This window comes from Mirounga leonina, unplaced genomic scaffold (genome assembly GCF_011800145.1).
Source record: "Mirounga leonina isolate KUSES-001 unplaced genomic scaffold, KU_Mleo_1.0 Mir_151, whole genome shotgun sequence".
NCBI lineage: Eukaryota > Metazoa > Chordata > Mammalia > Carnivora > Phocidae > Mirounga > Mirounga leonina.
Genome location: NW_023270377.1, coordinates 34725185 through 34747692, shown reverse-complemented (window position 1 = coordinate 34747692; position 22508 = coordinate 34725185). Strand labels below are relative to the sequence as shown.

The 22508-nt window shown below is 39.3% G+C and overlaps 1 protein-coding gene across 1 annotated transcript; it reads right to left on the bottom strand.

The window, feature by feature from the left end:
• Positions 1 to 2578: 2578 nt before the first annotated feature.
• On the bottom strand, positions 2579 to 9011 carry FTCDNL1 (formiminotransferase cyclodeaminase N-terminal like). Its single transcript, XM_035007449.1, is given in 4 exon segments — positions 2579 to 2998; positions 4211 to 4312; positions 7146 to 7267; positions 8951 to 9011. Coding segments are annotated over 3 exon segments (402 nt in total). The 5' UTR covers positions 7258 to 7267; positions 8951 to 9011; the 3' UTR covers positions 2579 to 2810.
• Positions 9012 to 22508: the final 13497 nt, after the last annotated feature.

The window sequence follows — 22508 nt, the reverse complement described above, 5'->3', positions numbered from 1 at the left end:
TGTATCATTTGGATAATAACAAAGAGGAAAAAGGAGGAAAGGAAGGAGGAAAGAGGACAGAGAGGTAAGGACACAGGGAGGAAGGGGAAAAAAGAGGAAAGAAAAAATTTTAAGAGACAATACAGATAAAAATGAAAGAGCCTAACAGATAAAATGTGGTTTTTATTGAAAAGGAAAACCAAAGTCCAAACATTTTTGGAAAAGTGTAAGCTTTAAATAAATACAGACTAGATCTCTGTGTCTCCTAGCTCTCAATTTTATATCTAATTGCCAAATGGCAGCATATAAAAAAATATTCATGCTCTTTCCCTCCAAATCCCCTTTTTTCCATCATTTGTAAGTGATGACACTTTCATACCACTGCTTTGTTCCCACGCCCCCTCCCCCAACATCCTATGGGTTCTCTCCATTCTTTCCACTTTATTATCTAGGGCACCATCACCTTTCCAAACTGGTCTGCCTGCTTCCTGTCCATCCTCTAACAGGCAGGCAGAGCAAGCTTTCTAAAATTCAAAGCCATTCACACCACTCTCTTGCTTAAAACTCTTCTGTGGTTCTCACTGCCCTTAGGATAGGTTTAAACTCCTTAATCTGGCATATAGGACTTCATGCTCTGACCTCTAACTACCTCTGAAGCTTCATTTTTTTAACATGCTCAGGAATGCCTCTCATTCCACCCCATCTCTAAGTTCCAGCCTGCCACACTGAAGGCTTTTGCAGGTCCTCAAACCCAGGGTGCTCTCACATCTGAGCCCCCGCATTGCTGTGCCCTTTATCCTAAAAGTTCTTCAAAGAATATTATATGCAAAAGTATGTGTGTTTGTGCCTATGTATGCATACATGCATAAAACTTGCAAATGATTTTGACATTATTTATAAGGCCCCCGAACACTAATTTTGGACCCCACTTTAAGAACCCATTCCTTGGGCGCCTGGGTGGCTCAGATGGTTAGGCAGCTGCCTTCGGCTTGGGTCATGATCCCAGGGTCCTGGGATCGAGTCCTGCATCGGGCTCCCTGCTCCTTGGGGAGCTTGCTTTTCCCTCTGCCTCTGCCTCTCTCTGTGTGTGTCTCTCATGAATAAATAAATAAAATCTTAAAAAAAAAAGAGCCCATTCCTTAAGTTATAAGCAAGCTTACAAGTGCTATAAAAAAGTTCTGAAATACATCATTCAGAATATTTACATATAAAGCATACATGAATTACACATATTAATATTAGCTATTTTTCATGTCACTGGAATATTCTCCATTGCCCTTCCTCCCAAAGAAAGTTGGTTAAATGATTATCCTAAAGTTGGTTTCCGTGAGAAGGGGTAACCCTAAGTGAAAACATCCCTTCACTGTTTTGAGAACAGTAAGATCCTAGAATTTGAATACTTCTACCTCATAAGAATGCCTGAGCATGCTGTTACAAAAAAAAAAAAAAAACTTAAAAAAACTGGATATTAGATGAACAGCTGTGTAGAAAGGGGAATGTAAAAATAAAAACTGCGTGTTGCAGCATCAAAATAGTAACCATATACAGTATATGACTGTTTTTAATCAGATGAAGATTGAAGCTATTACATTTCAAATCAAATGTTATAAATTAGTTCAAGAATGCAGCTGAGCTCTCATTTAATTAGAAATGTCCATGTTTAAATCATGAGGTACAGTAGCTGCCAATGGAGCAAAAGGGCAAGGGAAGGGAGAAATCTGTGTCCAGACCCTCAACTGTCTCCTATGCAGGATGAACATCTGGGGGTGGACTATCCTGATGTCATGAAGAACTTCATGTACTAGCTAATTTGAGATTTAATGTAATTGAACATAATTGTTTTGAAGACAATTAAAATCATTATTCTGGTCTGGACAATTCTGAACTCTTCATTTTTGTGTGAAACGTATTTTCCCCCATGCTGAATTTTAACCCTTTCTTGGATAAAAAGTATGGCAAATTTTGGGCCAGGATTTCCCTGGGAAATAATCTTTAAATTGTCAGCTCACATTAAAATGCAGCACAAGCAGTGAGGTGCTCCTCTGGAAACAAGTCTCTTTTCCTATGGCTAGTACTTGGTGTAGCTCAGCTTAGCCAGAGTCCAAATCTACATCCCAAATGTTAGACAATTCAGCATTAAATAAAAATGAGGCAACATCATACAGGGACTTCTGAGGTCATACAGAGAAGAATGCAATTATCCTAAGGCGGACTTCCCTCCAAAGGTTATGAGCCTCTGCATCTTGTAATTAACCACGGTGCAGCTAGACAGTCCAGGCAAAAGGTCTTTCTTTTCTCCCAATTTGCCTAATTCAAAAACACCTCAAGTGACATAGCTCAAATTTTCCAAATTAAATTCACCCCTGGGGCTGAAATCAAGCACGTGACAGTTCAGTTCCAAAGCAAATCTTAAAGAGAGTTGTGCATAGGGAAAGAAAAAAAAAATCAGAGGAAAAAGGGGTAGGAGTTAACATTTAAGTGGTTTTTCAACCTCATCATTACCCCTGCTCAAGAAAATAGGACACAGATGGGCAAAACACACCATTGTTCTGCCCTGAAGAGTCTAAGGAACTCATTAGAAACTACTGTTTTTCTCATGATCTATGGTGAATCTGTAAGGGACAAATGGTTGATTTGCCCCATCCCAGGGCATTTAGAGTTCCACAGTGTTGTCGGGTGGAAAGTGGAAAGATAGTCACAGAGACACAGTATGCATTGCAACCCATGAGAGCCTATTGTTGATGTAGTTCTTCAAGGTCAACTCTTACCAGGGAGTTGAGGAATGATTATATTATCACAAACTGTTCTGATTTGTGAAAAATGGTTTCCAATCAGGAATGACACACTACCCTCAACTTTCTCGTACTTCTGGCCACAGCTCCACACTCGTCCCGTGGGACACCAGAGAGAGGGTAAATGGGAAAGAGGTTCACTGCTCCCAGGCAAGAGTGGATCCCCTCTCGAACCTCCATAGTAATAGACTTAAAGGCCTCCAAGCTGGCAGCCAGAAGAGAATTGCCTTAAAATGTGAAATTGTAAACAGCAATCACTAAACTTTCACTTGCATCTAAAGAAGCAGCTATAATTTTACTGTCCCACTTGTTGTTTTTCTTTTGCAATCTGTATAGGAGGTTATTTTTATCCAAATAAAAAAAAAAAGATCCAACCGTTTCCTTTCATCTCACCTCCCAATTGTCATAAAGTTTCACATTTCTGCCAGCAATTTTATTCCCAAAAGTGGAGGAATTATGCAATGTTCATCAGTCTTAAACAATTTCGTATTTTTTTTCAGTTGGTTACTTCAAATTTTTTCAATTTTATCAAAGTAATCTGATAAAATTCCGTGTTATTTTCAGAATGCTTTATGAATAATTACATTACAATATACACACATACATTTTTCTGAAACGTTAAGTATTTGATTTTGCTCTTGTTCAGTAATTAGATTTTTCCATTGAATCATTCATCTAAGTGCATTTTATGGACACCTATACCACTAGGACTCTGAGTTTTCATTAGTGCAATATGGCCATTTTAGCAATAGAGATAAACAACAAAGAAGCAAATTTACATCCTATGATTAACATTCAAGATAATCTGTCCTATGTTTGCTGGAAGTTATCAGTCCACTCTGCTCTCCAAACAAATAGGCCTTTTGAAAGAAGACACTGCCAAGTTGAAATCAGGTTTATTTGAAAATATCTTGAACCCTTTACTAAGCAATATTAAGATGATATAGGCTTTTCTTTAAACAGTTATGATCCTTCCAATTCAAGTTGTCCTATTAAGCCTGACAACATCCCTATGAGACATGGAGTTCATTTCATTTCAACTCATGAACTAAAGATTTCAGGGTCCCAACTCAAAACACAACTGCTTAGTGTATTTCATTCCATGCCAACTTATCAGTGAAATCAAGGTTGATTTCAACACTATTACTTCACAGGTTAAAACTAGAAAAGGTTTCCTTAACCACATAAGATTTGGGATCATCATCTTCAATGAAAGAATATTATTAAATCTTGGACCCCAAGGTTCATTTTAATAAAGAGGAAATGGGAAATGTTTGAGATACACATGATCAGAAGAATAATGAAATGACCTTTTGGGGTATACTCTCTTGAGTATTCAGATTTATATAGGAAATCAATGGTTAAAGAGCATTCAGGTCTACCTGAAGCTTACCCGTCATCAAAAGACATATAGATAAACAAAGAAACTGAAATCTTACCTAATTCATTAATAGAAGCCGATATTGTAATGACTGATTTGATGTAGTCTTGATCAGAAAATGAAAATATATTGAGCATTGATGCTTCAGGTTATTTCTGCCCTGTAAAGAAAACACATATGTGCAAGAATTTTTTTTCTGTGATGGAATCTTAATAATTTATTTCTTCTCATACAATTAAACTTAGCTTGATAGAAAAATTCTGGGATTTGACCTCTGAAGTGACATTGACTAATCACGAAATTCACTAGTAATGTCTACTTCTTATCACATTACTATATAACCAGATTATAGTTATAACTAGATCTGTTATCCAGTTAGAACAGTTCAGAGGCTCCATTCGGAGGCTAGCCTTTGGTGTTTATGACAGATCATCTCTTGGACTTGCTACTGGGCTTGCCAAAGTTCTCTCAACTCAGTCTAAGATGGTAGCCTCTTCTTTCTTTCTTTTTTTTTTTTTTTAAAGATTTTCAGAGGGAGAAGCAGACTCCCTGCCGAGCAGGGAGCCCGATGCGGGACTCGATCCTGGGACTCCAGGATCATGACCTGAGCCGAAGGCAGTCGCTTAACCAACTGAGCCACCCATAGCCTCTTCTTTCAATCGCCAAATCACACACTCTAAATTCTGGTCCTTCTCAATCTCATCCTCTAGGCTTTGTCAGTTTTTTCTTCCAAAACCCACAAAACAAACTGCCTGGATCAAAACCTGACATCTGGAAAAGCTAAGATAGGCCAATGAGTGCCTGAAGCACAGGTTCCTGGGATGTATGCACCTGCTAGAAACTGGTCTGTCTCCACCATCTCCTTTTCAGAGGCCACCAACAGTCTTCAGATGTTAACGACTTCCAGCTTTTGGTGGCTTGTGACTCATTTGAATGTGTAACCTGGAGGAGAAAGCTGCCATACACTTGTATGGCAGCCGCACATTACCCCAAAGTTATTTTTAAAGTTTACAAGCCTGGTTCAGCCTCCTTAAAAGTCCCCCTTAAGCCTACAAAAGCAAATTCAAAGTGAAGGACAAAAGTTTTCAGGCAGTAATTAAACCGTTAGCTATGCTATTATACCTTTGTTGCCCTGTCCCCTGGCAGCCTAACAATTAATCTTTTCAGAAGAGAGGAAAAATGAGTTACACACAGGAACTACAGAGCTTACAGCAGCCCTGTGCTATTAATTTTAATAACATGAAAAGATAAACATATGTCACTCACTCATAGCCAAATGAGCATCTACAGAGCCCTGCCCTGGTGTACATCTAAAATTTATAACTCAGGTTTCTTTACCTAAGACATTTTAGGCCATTTAAATATTTTCACATTGCTTAATCAGAAAAAATATGGGTATATAATTTTATTCCACTCATTTAAAAATAAATGCATTTAAAATATTTGTAAAACGACAGGTCATTTTCTTAGCTAGTGCCACCTTCCTTCATTTTTAAAACCATAAAAGACGAAGCAAGAACAAGATTATACAACCTCTTATTTTATGTATTTTTTCAACATACTCTAGCTCCTGGAAGAAAAGAGATGATTTTATTTTTTCATCCTAAATCTTCTTCTGAAAAGCTTTTATTCTCAGTTTCATATGATACAATTGAATCAAATGCTAAAAGAATGAAACACTCTCTCCCGCAATTTCTTAAGCATGCGTCTAGAAAAAAAAATTACTGCTGGCAGGAGGAACTGTCAGTATGAATCTCAGCAGAAGTAAATTGTTTGGTATTTGTAATGGAGTATAATAGCTATAATTCCACTTGAGTTGCTGCCACTAATAAGCTGATAAAAACTGTGAGTTGAGACCCAGGTGTCCATCAGTCTATGGCTTCCACAAATGTCCCTGCACATTCACTTAATCACAGAGACAGGTAACCCAATCCCTTTAGAAGTACTGTGTCTGACAATGAGGGGCCCAAGCTGGCTCTTCCCACAAAGAGAATGCAAAAGCACAGCTGCATACTGACTCCAGAGGAGTTTTCTTATCAGCAATTACCAGGAATTTTCTTAGACGTTCCCAGCTCCTGCAAAGTTGTAAGACAGTAAACTTAAATGTGCTCACCATTAGAAATGGGCTAGGTGAAAATACTTCTTTCTCATGAAAAGTAGTCACCAAATCAAAAATGACTCAGAAATTAAAATATACTGTCTCACATGCTTCAGGATTGTGACCCTAATGCTCACCTGTTGCCAAAAAGTTGATTTAGTAACAAAGCATTCCTACTTAAATGATTAGAAGTCCGAATACACTGTTTTGTTTGTGTGTGAAGGCAAAAACAACTGGAATCCAGAACTGTGTGTCATCACACGAACATTTTAACAAGAGTAAAATAAAGAGTAATATCTCTCATTGGAAATACTGGCCCAGGGAGTAAAGAGGCTTGAGGTCCAGTGTTCTGACTTGCTGAGTGATCTTACACACATCACTTAAATGCAATTGCCTACAAGTTTTTATATGGAGAAAATGGAGTAGAAGTAATAATGTTGTAATGAAAGCATGGGCTTTGTTGGCAGGAGAGCTTTGAAAAGTAGCTGGTATTTGGCAAGTTTATTTTTTATTTAACCTGTTGAATAAAAAGCATAATGTACAATTATGCTCATTCTATTAATGATCAAATAAATGGCCCATGCAGGAAACATTAAACCTTTATGTAAATATATCGTCCTCAGGAGCCTGAACTCCTGAACAATGCTCATCTCACACACTCACTCTCCAATGTGAATAGGTGCACTGCTGAGCTTACGCAGGCTTTCGGAAACAGCACATGTCCACATATGAGTAACTGTTCTATCTCAGTATCCTGGAGTCCTGCAGAAGCTGTAACAGCCCCAGAACAAGGAGGAAAGTCTTAGAAGAAGGAAGAGTGTTCTATAGCACTGTCTGCAGAATAAAAAAACTACTGTACTCATACATATTCGCTTCAATTGTGTGTTGTTCCTACCATTTTTTTCATGAAGAGATGCTTGTGCTATGTTCTCAACAATGTATTTTCTTCTGGCTTCTGAAATATTTAGTAAACAAGCAGCCAAACGGAGCCCCATGGAAGAAGACATGGTGATTTTTCTAGAATAGGAAAAAAATTATTGTTCATTTTGGTCTGTATGGCTCATTCATATTTTCATGTTCATTAACCATAAATATAGTTTTTGGAAACCAGACAGTCATAATATGAACACTTCACTATTTTAGTCCCGGAGAACACCTAAAAGAAAAAATCCTCAGATTGAGTCAACCAAGACACCATGTGTATGCAGTCATGCACATATGAACCTACAAACATAGTAACAATACTAGAAAATATAGGGCAAGTTACTCAGCCTGAATTGTCATGCAAATGAAAATACTTGTTAAAGTATTTTATTCCCTTTTAAACACCATTTTCCTTAGATTATCCCCATTTTCAAGGTCTATACTACTTAACATATAAGCTTAATCCTCGTTAAATGAGATTTACTAGGGAAATGTAGAAAAGGGAAATGAACAAAATTCTTATAAAAACTACTTTTCTGGCAAAAAGAAAAGTTATCTCTATGTGCCATGCTATAGGCAATATGTGAACAAATAAAAAGGACTCATTTGGGTGCTGTAAGATACCAGGTGTTTAGACAACTATTTGACTAAATTCCTCTCATACTTTAATCCCCAAAGTTCCTTTATGAGTTTAAAATCTTTTCACAGGACTCTCTTCCTTGAACTAAATCTGACATATATTCTATAATGAATCAATAATGCCAAAAACGTGACTGATGCCCTTTTGTTGAAAGTGGATTAATTACAAAATAATTCCCCTTTTCAAGATCAGGCCATATTTTGGTCTCTTTTAAATATAACTAAACATGGCCCTCACGAATTCATTCAACAAATTATTTCATAAGGGTTATCTTGTATCAGGCAATGTTCTCAGGGTGAGGAATACAGCAGTGAATGCTGTCCAAGTTTGAGACAAACGTTAAGCTTATGAGTTTAAGCTAAACTGTGCTCTGGTGCAAATAACAGTGCAGTCGATGCATAAATGCTCTGGCTTCTGTTCACTAGGATTTTCATTGGCCTAATCGTCCTAACCTAGAGGGAATGCAGGGCTCCGTGGCTAGTTTAGGTTTCTAAGCAACTTTTCATATCGGGACCATCATCTCATGACTGAAAATTAATTAAAATATGGCCATTAGGTTTTTGTAGACATTAATAACATCGTTGTAATAAAGCAGCTCAGACCTCTCTCGTTTCTGTGTAAACAAAAAATTGCTTTACACAAGGGGTGTGGGCGTCTTCTGGCTTTCATTTGTTTTCAGTGTGTTTATGTAGCTTAATTGTCTCATCAGGCACTTTCCCAACATAATTATGCTTTTTAACAAATGGTGTTTATGGCAACCCCTAACAGTGCAAAAGAAAGGATTAGTTTCATCCTCTCATTCCACATTTTGATTCCCTGTGGACAGTTAAATCACACAAAGATGGTGTTAGAAAAATCTACCTTCACAGCAAAAGCTTAAATTAGCGGCCACCAGGCTCTTGGAGAGCAGTCAGGCTTGTTAGCAAAAAGGGTAAGTGTTTCCCTGCCTCTTCCACTTACAAAGTAACCCAGAGCAACCTCGCAAACAGTGGTTTGGAAGAATGCGCTCCTAGTCCGCCCATCCCTCCAATCACAATCCAATTACTTCCGGCCATAAACGAAAAAACTGCCTCCCCACGGGGAACCAGCAAGGCCAGCGCCCAGTGGAGCAGTTCGCGACAGTTCCGCCAGATCACCTGCCTGCCGGCGCACACACCCCCGTTCGCGCTTTTAGGGCCGCCAAAAGGCTCGCCGAGGGGGCGGTAGTGCGTGCTGAGGCGGGAACCCGCCGCTGGGATGCCCTGCGTGGCCCCGCCCCGGTTCCGGTGTGGAGTGGCTCAGGGCCACGTGGGCAGACGCTAAGCCGAGGGACTCGGCGCGGGCCTTAGGGCAGTCTCCCGCTGCCCCGCGAGGCCCGCCGGGAGCAGCGTCTGCGGGCCGCGGGGCCCGGGAGCGAAGGACGGTCGCGGCGGGGCCGCCGGGGTCGGCTCTCGAGCCAGCGCCGGCGCTCGCGGACGCATCGGGGAGGAAACCGAGCTGCGCGCGTGGAGGGACGGCGGGGTAGGGGTAGGACGGCGCGGAGCCGGGGTCGCCGCGCGACAGCGGCGCGCAGCTTCCGCCGCCGGCCCCGCCCCCCTGACGCCCCGCTCGCGCTCCAGCCCGCCGCGCGCCGCCCCGAGCGCGCTCCGCGAGTCGCTGCCTGACCTCAGCTCCGCGCTCCCCGCGCTCCCCGCGCTCCCCGCAGCCCGGCGGCCCCGAAAGCTTAACGTTCTGCTTGGAATTGCCTTTTCGCCCCCCGTCCTTTAGCTTGGGATTCTCCACAGTTGTCTCTTGTAAATGAATGACTTTTTAAAAGGGCATTAGAATCTAATGATGAGGTCATTACCCATTAATCATACACCCAGCAGGGGGCTCTGGCGCACACGCAGACGCACCCTGCTAGTAAAGTCTCTGCTGAGAAATAATGCCCGCAAGCGCTTGTGAGTAGGAGCTGGACCCACCCTCAGACGACAAAGCTGTACTAGCACCTGCCCGTTTACCCAAAAGTTACGAGCGGTATGAACCAAGCATTAAGCATTTCCCTTTTTTCTAGGCCAGTGAACCTTGAGAACACATTTCTCCTACAAAAACCTGTTTTTTTAAAAAATATATATAGCAAGGATTAAATGTCACCATTTTGATCCAATTTCGTTCCTGAAGTGAAATAATCACTAAATAACTACTTTGACAGAATAAATTAATTTTTAAATCTATTTTTTTATTTTCTAATTATACTTTTTAAACACAGATTTGAGGAAATTAACATTTATGTGGACATTTGGTTTCTAGCCTAATGTGGCATAAAAATAAGTAACATAATGAGTGTTAAAAAAAATCAGGTTCATGATGCTTCTCACATCATCATCATTGTACTTAGATGTCACAACAGTATTATGTGCGATTGTGTCAGATCCAGCCTTCTCCATCTCGGAGTGTTGGCAGGTAGGAGGGTTGTTGGCAAGAGGAGGGGTGTTAACCTCAGGATCCTGGATTCATTCCAAGGCTGGTAATTACATTCTGCCAGCCAAAATTCATCCCATAATTTTAATTGGATAAATCCTTTCTGGCCTAAGCTACTGCTATGCCTGTCAAACTGTTGCCACATTTCACCCCAGAGGTGTCTGTGTTTTAGTTGCAAGAATCAGTCCCTTTGAGGTTGGCTTATCAATTTAAATCCTCAAAGTGCTTTGGGATCCTATGGAATTAAATATATATTTAGGTATTTTTTCTACTGAATCTGCAATAGAAATGCATAAAATATACACCCATGTTAATGCCTAAAAACCAATACCCATCTAATGTCAGCAAATAATTTCAAAATAATTTAACTAGACTGATGTCCCTAACTTTCTCTTCTCTCCTTTTGAGAGCTTTTACTGACCATAGCATTAGCTTCCAGTTAACAAAAAGTACTGCAATGTCCAACATTTCCTTCCAAGGAGGACAATGGAACTGAAGGCCCTGTATCTCACCATTCCAAACAATCCCATGATGAGACTACTCGCTACAATGGAAGACGTAGTAACAGTACATCTAGTCTTATCTGTCTCTCCAGAGAAAACAGTGTGACACCTAGGGGCTCAGGGTTCTAGCTGTAACAACTGCTAGAACTGAAGCTTCTTCCCCACATCTCCTAATCCTCTCTGTGAGAAAGTCTTTCCCTTTACAGAGCTGCTGGGGTTAAGATAACATTTCTGAAAGCATCAACACCCAGCAGTTACTCAGTAAACCTTAACCCCTTTCTCCACTCTACTGAGGTCAGACAGAAATGAGAGAAGGCAGGGTCTCAGCATTCTTTGTGGAGAGGGCAGCATCTGCCCCTGCCTCAGAACTGTAAGCATGTCTTTTTGGAAAAGACAAGGAAATGGATACAAACACGTCTGATGAAAAGTTCAGCAGTAAGATTTAAAGTCTTATTTTGCTCTCTTAAAGAATTGAAAAGTATGCGATGCCTGGGTGGCTCAGTAGGTTAAGTGTCTGCCTTCGGCTCAGGTCATGATCCCAGGGTCCTGGGATAGAGCCCCACATCGGGCTCCCTGCTCAGCGAGGAGTCTGCTTCTCCCTCTGCCTCCGAGTGCTCCCCTTGCTTGTGCTCTGTATCTCTCTCTCTCTGACAAATAAATAAAATCTTTAAAAAAAAGAAGGAAGGAAGGAAAGGAAGGAAGGATTGAAAAGTACCTTTGGTGTTACTTTAGCTCAGCCACATGTAATCCTGACTTTTTTATTTAAAAGAGCTCTATGTCACATTTACAATGTATAAGCATCAAACTTCTAATTATTTAACTTAGCATGCTTTGGAGGAGTTTTTCATACATTTTAGGTGAACACGCTATTTTGACTACTCGTTTCTCCTGCTAAGTCCACATTCAGGGCGTTAGGTCCTTTGATCATTACGGTTCCTGTCCAAAAACAAATAGGCACTGGAAGAGAGCATAGCTACAAGTCCCAGTGTCAATTCTGTCGGTGATACCTGTTTCCTAACACTCCCATTGGTCCCTTGTGAGACAAAGATAGTTTTCTCTACCCCTCATTTTCATTTTTGCCAGCAAGGAGAGCATAGGTCTTATAGGAGCCTCCCCTGGCCCATCAGAACTGAGGTGGGTAAAAGGGAGAGGTTGTGCTCTGGTTTGGCCCCATAGAGCTACGGGAACAGAGCGCTCAGGTGCTGCTTGAGCAGGGCTGGGATCAGGGTAAGGGATTGAGGCATTCACCTCACATGCAAAATCAAGTGGGTGCCAAAAAACTTGGTAATGCAGTATCCTAAGAAGTCAAGATTAATGCAAAATAAGAAATCCGTGGTGAACAAAATAACATTTTAAGACAGAACCATACCCTGTACTTGTCCAAGTTGGTCACCCTCAGCTCACCCTGATCCCTGCCCTGTGGTTGCATTCCCCTTTGTACCAGTCTGTTCCTGATTGAAGGGTTAAGAGGAAACTGTACCACTCTGCCCTGCCTGCATCCTCTCTTTGGGCCCCCAAAATGGGCAACAAAACCAGAAATGTCAAGGGTAAAAATTTCCAAGCCAGTGGTTACATATAATTTATAGTCTGTTCAAGAGTTCTCTAGACCTCCATATATAGGAGACTTGGCCAACTTACCTCAAGAGAAGGCAAACCCTTATTTGAACAAGCAAAAGAATCAACTCTATTAACTAAATACATTTCCTTACCTATTTATCTGACACATTTCAAAATATGGTAATTAGAAAGTTTCCTATTGCACTTGGGAATTTTGAAATAATGTTTTAAAGACCATTTAAAATCAATGCTATGAGTCTGTTTTCTATCTTCATATTCCAGCACTTACCTCTGTTCAGGAAAATGTGAGAATTTCCCTTAGAAAGACAGGAATCTAATTCCTTTTTTTAAAAAAAAGATTTATTTATTTATTTGAGAGAGAGAGAGAAAGAGCACGAGCAGGGGGAGGGGAGGAGGGAGAGGGAGAGAATCCTCAAGCAGACTCCCTGCTAAGCACAGAGCCTGACTCAGGGCTCAATCCTAGGGCCCTGAGATCATGATCTGAGCCGAAATCAAGAGTCGGATGTTGAACCAACTAAGCCACTCAGGCGCCCCAGAAATCTAATTCCTAATGCATTTTTTTTTCTTCAAAGATTTTACTTTCACCCTCTTTTTGCCCTATAGCAGATTTCATTCTGCCTTCTTTCTTCGTGAAACATGGAAAGATTTTATTTCTTCTTTCATGTAAATGTGGTCTGATAAATGAATAATTTTAAAAAGGGACTTTAGTTCTCATTCCAGGACAAGTTAAATACAGAAGTGGTTTTAATTACTTGTTTTAAATTGTTGAATCATGTGATATCATGGAATATCTGTTCTATTAGTCATTTTCTAAAACAGCAAATGGGTTTCACTGCTGCCATTTTTAGTTTGTAGTGGGGGAAGTTATGCTAGTAATTTATTTATTTATTTATTTATTTATTTATTTATTTATTTATTTAAAGATTTTATTTATTTGAGAGAGAGAGAATGAGAGACAGCATGAGAGAGAGGAGGGTCAGAGGGAGAAGCAGACTCCTTGCTGAGCAGGAAGCCTGATGTGGGACTCGATCCTGGGACTCCAGGATCATGACCTGAGCCGAAGGCAGTCGCTTAACCAACTGAGCCACCCAGGCGCCCCGCTAGTAATTTATTTTAAATGAGTAAAAGGAGCTTCATGTCCAGAAAGAAGTTATAAAAACAGAAATACCTCCCTTGCCCATACACCGCTGCCTTAATTACAGGAAATGATCTCCAGCCATTTTTGTCTTAATGAAGGCATAAAAAAACCCACAAGATTTCTGGAATTAACCTTCTTCACCTACCTTTTTGGGAAATGTCTTTCCCTTTACACAATATGGATTCGGTTGGCTGAATTTACCATAAAAGAGCAGTAGGCTAGAATGTAAGCATAGTTACTAGCTTAAATTGGAATCACTTGTTATGCATTTTGTTCATTCATACTAGGAATATGTCATGTAATTAGCCAAAAATTAAGTCTATGACCTATCCACCTTAATTCATCCTTTGCCTTTTTATACCATGTATACCATGTTTTATACCACATATACCTTTTTATTCCATGTGGTCACTCAGTTGTGCATTCCTTTATTATGGAACCTAGGCATTGAATGGAATGAAGTGTCTCCTAGGCCTTTCTCCAAAGCTGTTTTTTCATAGCTATTAGTCATATTGCAGATGAAAAACAATTCCTAAAATATACTTTGCATTTTTGCTGAAAATTTATTCTTAACTTATGGGACTACATTAGAATTATTTCTAAAACTATAATTCACAAACTGTATATTATATCCAGAAAAATGCTGGGAATGTTTAGAAACATTTTCCCCCAAGTAACATGAATTTTGGTTGTGTCGTGAGGTTTTGTCAAGAAATATTTACTTTAAAATGCCCACCACTGGGTGATGACTGCCAATTTTCATTAAGAAAGATAATATATCTTGTGACAGTCCCAGTAGTGGCCAGTCATGCTCTGTGTAATTGTAGGTACTTCTGCATTGCATCATTTAATGTCCCATGTATATGCAAGAAAATGTCAACTCTTATTGATACCAGGAGAGTAACCTCCTATATGCACAGGAATCAGAGACCTTGGACAGAAGCATTCCTGTGATGTCTGATGTCCTAATTCACATGTGTGTTCAGAGCCATTCCTTGCTTTGCAAATGAGCCCTTTGGGAGAGGACCATTCTGCTCTTGGTCAGATCTCTAAGCTCTGTCTCTGCAGGACATTCAAACTGAAAGTTCCAATGAAGTTTTTCTTGCTGATTTGTTTCTCTTGTATTGTATATTTTAGTGTTTGAAGCGATTCACTTTTTAAACATATTTTTCATTACATTTAAATAGAAAGTGTCTAATTTCTTAAGAACAGGCGAGCAAGATTACTTTGTTGGTGCTGTTGTTCTTAATGTTTTCTTTATTTAACTTGTGCCCCTCAGTTATTATGCAACTCTTTTAGCTTGAAGTTTTCGGTTTTTTGGAGAGGATTTGAAAATATAAATTCACAGTTCAGGTCAGAAAAGACCTTAGAGGTTATCTGGCACCTCGTCATAACCTTTGTTTAAACAATGTCTGATCTTCAACAAAAAGACAATAAGGGTGGTAGCAGAGCTTGTGATGAAGTGCGGGGTTGGGGGGGTTGCAGGTCACCCCTACTCTTTGCCCCTGCCACTGCCTCTTCCATGGCCCCTCCCTGAACCCTAAAGTGCCTTTGAAAACCACCAGCTAGTTCAACCACTTTTCTGGGGCTTGAAATCCTTTTTTACCATGGCATATAAAGTTCTTACCTTTTGCAGATTAACTCTCTACCTTGAAACAAGTCTATGATGCCGTCTCAAAACACGAGCACTGTGAAAAATTCACACTACTTTAAATTGTTGGGTTTTAATGATAATTTCTGTGGAGGAAAATAAATATGAACGGATATTCACATCTGAAATGATCCATCAAAGGTTTTCATTAATACTCAAGGAAGTATGATACAGAAACCCGGAAGGATCACGACTGTGGGGGAAGGAGAAAAAAGGATTCAAAAAGATGCAATCAGACCCTTATAGGGAGACAACACGCCAGGATTAGAGTGGCTTAGTTCCTGCCTCCCTACCAGTTCAGAAGGCTGTACCCCAGCCCTGCCTTTCCCTGTGCCTGTCACCTTTACCACAGTATTTTCACGTCTCTACTATGGGTACAATGATGGCAGTGTTTCCCACAGCAGATTTCTGTATTCTATTTAGATCCGGGGCCCTTTTTTCTCTTCTGCTTTCCCCATCCAGTTTTTTTCTTTTATCTCATGGTATGTCATTTGATCTATGGGCTAAGTTTGGAATGACAACAGAACTGGCCTAGAGTAGGGGTTTCAGCTACCTATATTTCAAAGCTGAATTTAAATTACAGATATAAAAATATTAAATGAGAAATATAGCATGAAAATACATTTTATAAATCAAATTATATCAAATAGCCAGTTGATAACTACTCAAGTAAAGTTCAAACAATCGTTAATCTTTGAGTTCTCTTCATTTATTAATGTACAACATAAAAGACCCCAGTGTTTTCTTTCCCTAAAACACTCATATTTTTTTAATTTAATCTTTTTTTTAAAGATTTTATTTATTTATTTGACAGAGAACGAGGGAGAGCACAAGCAGTGGGGAGTGGCAGGCAGAAGGAGAGGGAAAAGCAGGCTCCCTGCTGAGCAGGGAGCCCGATGTGGAATTCGATCCCAGGACCCTGGGATCATGACCTGAGCTGAAAGCAGATGCTTAATGGACTGAGCCACCCAGGTGCCCCAAAACACTCATATTTTTTAAGTAATTACTCAAATTATAAAACATGTTAGGTTACTTATATATAATTAGATTGTCTAAAACTTACTGATAAAAGCAGAGAAGTTTAAGGAAAATACATTTTAAAAATCTACCCCAGGGGCGCCTGGGTGGGCTCAGTCGTTAAGCGTCTGCCTTCAGCTCAGGTCATGATCCCAGGGTCCTGGGATTGAGCCCCGCATCGGGCTCGCTGCTCGGCGGGAAGCCTGCTTCTCCCTCTCCCACTCCGCCTCCTTGTGTTCCCTCTCTCGCTGTGTCTCTCTCTGTCACATAAATAAATAAAAAATCTTTAAAAAATAAAAAAAAATAAAAAATAATAAAAAAAAATAAAAATCTACCCCAGGTGCAACCAAAAGTAGCTATTGACACAGGAATTAACCAATTGGAAGACTATATTCTGCAGAATAACTTGATCTTCTCAAGTATGTCCACCCTTAAAAAAAACACCAAATAATATGTTAATAGGAATATATTATATTTTGTTCGTTATAATGAAAGCACATATCTGCAACAACACTTTTATGTATAAAGATATTTTCTTTATAGATATCGTGATTTTTATTGATAGTCGTAATATCAATCTAAAAATGTACAGCATTTAGTATATCTAATGGATTGACTTTATAATTACAAAATGTAATTTTATAACTAAAAGTACGCTGAAACGTATCCCATCAAATACTTTAAGGGTGGGAAACCAGGCCTAAAGAGGTGACATGATTACCACATGTTTAATGTTATTCTTCTATTTTAAGTTTTGATGCCTGGAGGGTGAATTCCAAGGCCCTTCTCAGCAGGACCCCATTCTACCTTTTTTTTTTAAAGATTTTATTTATTTATTTGACAGAGAGAGACACAGCGAGAGAGGGAACACAAGCAGGGGGAGTGGGAGAGGGAGAAGCAGGCCTCCGGCCGAGCAGGGAGCCTGATGCGGGGCTCGATCCCAGGACCCTGGGATCATGACCTGAGCTGAAGGCAGACGCTTAACCGACTGAGCCACCCAGGAGCCCCCCATTCTACCTTTTTAAGAGTTTCGCCTTTCCTTTTTCCAACCTCCCTCCTCTAATCGCATGCCACAGCAGCGAGCACCGAGCATGCTCTGGACTACTGTATATCTCTGGCTTAGCTTGTGCATTACTCCAAATTTCATTCTATGACCACCGTCCACCTCCCCAGTAAACAACCTCCATCCCTGGGAGGCCTTCCTGAATTCTGCCCTCCAATCCAGTATTTATCATTCTCTTCTGTGTTCTCAGAACATCCTGCATTTAACACTGAAACATTGATCACCTATTGTTATGGTATTTCATAAGTGTCTCTCTCCCCTGCAAGGTTGAACAGGAATAGGATAATTTTTGTCTTTTTTTTTTTTAAAGATTTTATTTATTTGACAGAGAGAGACACAGCGAGAGAGGGAACACAAGCAGGGGGGAGTAGGAGAGGGAGAAGCAGGCTCTCTGCCAAGCAGGGAGCCCGATGCACGGCTCGATCCCAGGACCCCGGGATCATGACCTGAGCCGAAGGCAGGCTCTTAACGACTGAGCCACCCAGGCACCCCAATTTTTGTCTTTTTAATCCCTAGACCTTAGTCTGGTCTTGAATCATAGTAGACATAGTAGATGCTTTATAAAAATTCGTTGAAAGGATGAATATGTACATGCAGAAGTCAATGAATGTGTGAACTAATTCACGAACGAACAGACAAACCAACAAAAGAGTGAATGAATAGGTCAAGTTACGCAACCTGGGCACTTTTAATCTTGGGCAGGATAATTCTTTGTTGTGGATAAATCTGGCCATTCTTTGTTGTGGATAAATCTGGCATTGTAGGATACTCAGAGGCATCCCTGACCTCTACCCACAGGTGCCAGGGGCAGCCCCCTCTCCCAAGTTGTTATGATCAAAAATGTCTCCAAGGCATTGCTAAATATTCCCCAGGGATAAAATCGCCCTTGGTGGAAAACAGCTGAAATACATGGAAGGCTGGCTGAATGCAGCAATTTCAGGTGGAGGGCAGAGATTAGAACTCTGCTCTCTATTTCAGTCCAGAACTTTTTCCATTACGACTTAGCCCTGCTAAGATCCAAGTTCAATTCTTAGACTTCTCATAAGACATTTTTAAAACCTGAGACCAATAACAGAATTTCAGAAGTATAATTTTGGGGACAAAGTATCAAAGAAGCAACATTAGGAATAAAGATATGCCTTCCTTATATCAACTAGTCTGGTTGATGTTAATTTTTTTAAATGGCATTTACCGGGACGCCTGCGTGGCTCAGTCATTAAGCGGCTGCCTTGGGCTCAGTTCATGATCACAAGGTCCTGGGATCGAGTCCTACATCGGGCTCCCTGCTCGGTGGGAAGCCTGCTTCTCCCTCTCCCACTCCCCCTGCTTGTGTTCCTGCTCTCGCTGTCTCTCTCTGTCAAATAAATAAATAAAATCTTTTTTTAAAAAAAAAGGCATTTACCTATAGTCAGTATTATTAAATGGTACTTATTTGGCCCTGCCTAAAAGCTGCTCCTACAAGGCATATGGTTTTCAAAAATTTTCTAAATGCCACATCAGAGCACCATCTTGTGGATCTTAGAGGAATTCACCGATTTCAGTTTAAAGTGTCTAGTTACTTCTCCAGAAAAGGAGACAAAAAGAATAGAAAAACTATAGAAGATTAGGACATTCTTTGCTTATTGAAATGTTCTACCAAACTCTGAATTAGGGACTTCCTAAAGTTTGATTTTGACTTTGGTATTTGGCCAAGATTGCTATTTGGCTTCAACTACAGCCTCCCTTTAGTCTTTGGAAAATCAAATAGCCACATATCTATGTCATCATCATCATGTCTGCATCATGTACAGTCAGTAAAGCAGGGGCATAATGCCAACGAGGAAGGCCATCCTAATGTATTGGTTAACATTTGAATATTCACTTTGAATGTACAGATATAACTTGGAATTAAAATTTCCTTATATGCCGGAAGTATTGGAAGAGCAAAGTGTTGCAAAATTAGGGAAGATTATGAAAGCTGATAATGTTATATAGAAAACAAATAAGAATTTTTAAGCTGTTAAATTGAGAAATAGGGCAATAGATTGATATAAATATGAATATTTGTGCCTGTACCATATCAAACTTTAAAAATTCCATTACTGGCTTTTTTAAATTATAAAAGTGTAATTGTGATTACATTTCACATTTCTTCCTGTATCCTAGAAGTTCCTTCTGTGATGATATCTAGCTTCAGCCTCTGACACGTGTTGTAATACTAAGCTGTTTGGCATTCAGCCTAAATATGTATTTATATAAATCTATTCTAAATCTAAAAGGAGAGTAGAATGAAAAGAAGATAATGTAAAACATAATAGATTTGAAGTTTCTTCTCTTTTTCAAATATGTAAGTTTTCCTTTTAAGACTTGAAAGAAAATATTCAGCACAAACTACCAGGAGCACCATATGCAAAGGGCAGTGTGGGAAAGCCTACATGGGATTACTGATATGGAAAAAGCATTTCTACTAATTACATCTGCAATTAAATTCTAATTTTATAGACAAAATGTTCAATTGGTTATAATTATTATTTGTTTTCCCCATCCCAATACACAATTGCCTTCTCTTCTCCCTGAGAGAAAGTGAGCATAGCCATACACTATAAGGTTTTGTTACCCGATCATCTCCTTTGTTCATCTCTTCAAATGGAAACACCAAGAATTGCTAGCCAGGTTCAGCTAGGGGCAATTCTGTATCCAAAGTCCATTCTTCTCTAAGATAAGTTACCTTCATTTTGGAAAATGGGAGAAGGCAGGGGTGTTAAAAAGAGAACTTTTCCTGCAGGAACTTTCACGTAATTGTTTTGACCCCAATGTAACTATTTTATGTTACAGGACAGTAGACTACTTGGCTTGCCTGTGTGCCTTAAAATGGAGCCCCAGCAGATGGATAATGGCCATGAAATCTAACAACCACGACGACAATAATTGTTATGGCATTTAGGTCCCACATTACCTGTGTAAGAAGATAATCAAAGTTATGAATAACACGTTTTGGTTTTGAATTGACATAGAGATGTCCCTGATTAGTAATACTGCATAGTGGAAAGATCCCTGGACCAGAGATCAAGAAGCCATGTTTTTATTCCAGCCCATCACCAAGTGTGTAACATTGGACAAATGACTCAGGCTCCCTGCTCCTCAGTTTCTATATCTCTAGAATGAGGGAGTTGGACGAGGGATTCGATCATGTCCTTTCCAGCTTAATAGCTTAAGTTTCTATGACATGCCCTTTTGGGTAGAAGCATAGCCCAATCTGCATATTTTTTCTGAGACTGGGTACCAAGGGATGAGTTGAATAGTGTTGTCCTGCACAGTTTAGGAATCTAACAAGACCATCTCTAACTTCTCTTTCTAGTGATTAGAAGTAAGTTGTTTTTTTTTTAACTTTTCTCAATACCATTTATTTTCCATACATACATCTCTGCAGACAAGTTTCACTTTACTTATAAATATTTCCTTCAAATTTCAGAGGAGTCCTCCTAATTCTACTACTCAAAAATCTAGTTTCCAATTCTCTGAACTTTCCATATTTTATAGATCACAACCATATATCCTGTAAACAATCTATTCCTGAAGAGGACCTGCAGAGCATTTACTCCCTGAGGTGTAAGTTTTCCACAAGGAAAACAAGATTGGGTCTCACCAAATGGTATACTGTTTTCTTGGATATGTACAATAGCCAGTATAATTTTAATGATTAGGAAATCCATTTTTATCTTTATTTTCTTATTGTTCTTGTCTTGGTGTAGTTTATTCTGGTTTTGTTAATCTGGTGGGATTTGGGGGGGCATGGGGTGGGGGTGGGGGTTGGCTATTACTTCAGGAAATGGCTTGATCTTTCTAAACCTATCATTTTATCCTGACCTGACACAAAAGCCATTCCTGTGAAGATGTGATGCTTCTCTGGATGTTTCCCAGCTCCTCTGTTGTTATTGTATTTAATTAGGTCTTCCTAGAAACAAGTAAGAACCTCTGAACTTTCTCTTTAATATGATGGCCATTTAACAGATAAATGAACTACCTTGATCCAACATTTATGTATTCTCAATGATTCAGGTATCTCATATTTTCATTGCTGCAATATCATTTAAGTATTTTATACATTTAATTCAAAGGTAAAATAAAAACATTTGAGAAGAATTTGGGGGGTTCCTTTATGCTACCTTGGTCAAACATGATTTTGGTAGTGAAAATCCATGTGCAATATTCAGTGGAATCAAAAGTACTTGAGTCTGAGAATTAAATACACATATACACACAAAAAAGTTATCCATTTGAGAACTGAGATTAGTGTAATAACCTGGAATCTGCTGCAATAGGAAATAAGATGGGATAACATTTTTTTAATTAAAAAATTATTTTAAGATTTATTTATTTATTTGAGAGAGAGAGAGAACATGAGCGGGAAAGGCAGAGGGAGAGAGAATCTCAAGCAGATTCTGCGCTGAGCGCAGAGCACGACATGGAGCTCGATCTCACGACCCCAAGATCACAACCTGAGCCGAAACCAAGAGTCAGATACTTAACAGGCTGCACCACCCAGGGTCCCCAAAGGGATAACATTTTTACCTAATGCTAACATCATACTCTGCACTAACCTCTCACCTACTGAATGAAATAATACACTAACTTCATAGAACCAGAATCCTGACGTATCTAATCTTAAACATTAGGTAATAGTTGTGGTAAAGGTAATGAGCCAGTTAATCTCAAAGTTAGGCATGGTTTTAAATTTAAGCTATAGACACACCATAATGAACAGTGTTGGGGCAACCAATATAATTTTTTTTTTGTATTGAACATGAAATTATTTTCTCAAGTATCCTGGCAAAAATAATCAGTCAAAATATTTTTGGTAAATGAATTTCTTAACATTTCTATGTCTTTATTAATACCACAACATGGACCCACCTATTTTAGTATTTTATGGCATTTACTAATGACAATTTTATTTCTATTTAGGATTTAAAGAGAAGATTTTTGCATGTTTTTTCTCTTCAAATTATCTTATACATATTATTTTTATCTTATTTACAAATTAAGCACATTTAAATTACTAATCTACTTTTAAATTTTAAATGAGAAATGCTTTTAAAAAAAGCAACAGGAATTAGACATCGAATGCCCAAAATATTGAAAACATAATCCCTTTAAAAATATCCACCATCTCTCTCCTCCCTCTCCTAATTCAAACTAGTTAGTTTCCTTTGAAGATGTCTTCTGCCAATGTTCCTGCAAACTATTTTTGTTTGAAAATTTCAGGGTGGAATAGTTTTTTAGATGAAGGAAACTGTATTTGCAATTACAGCTTATAAAGTAAAGA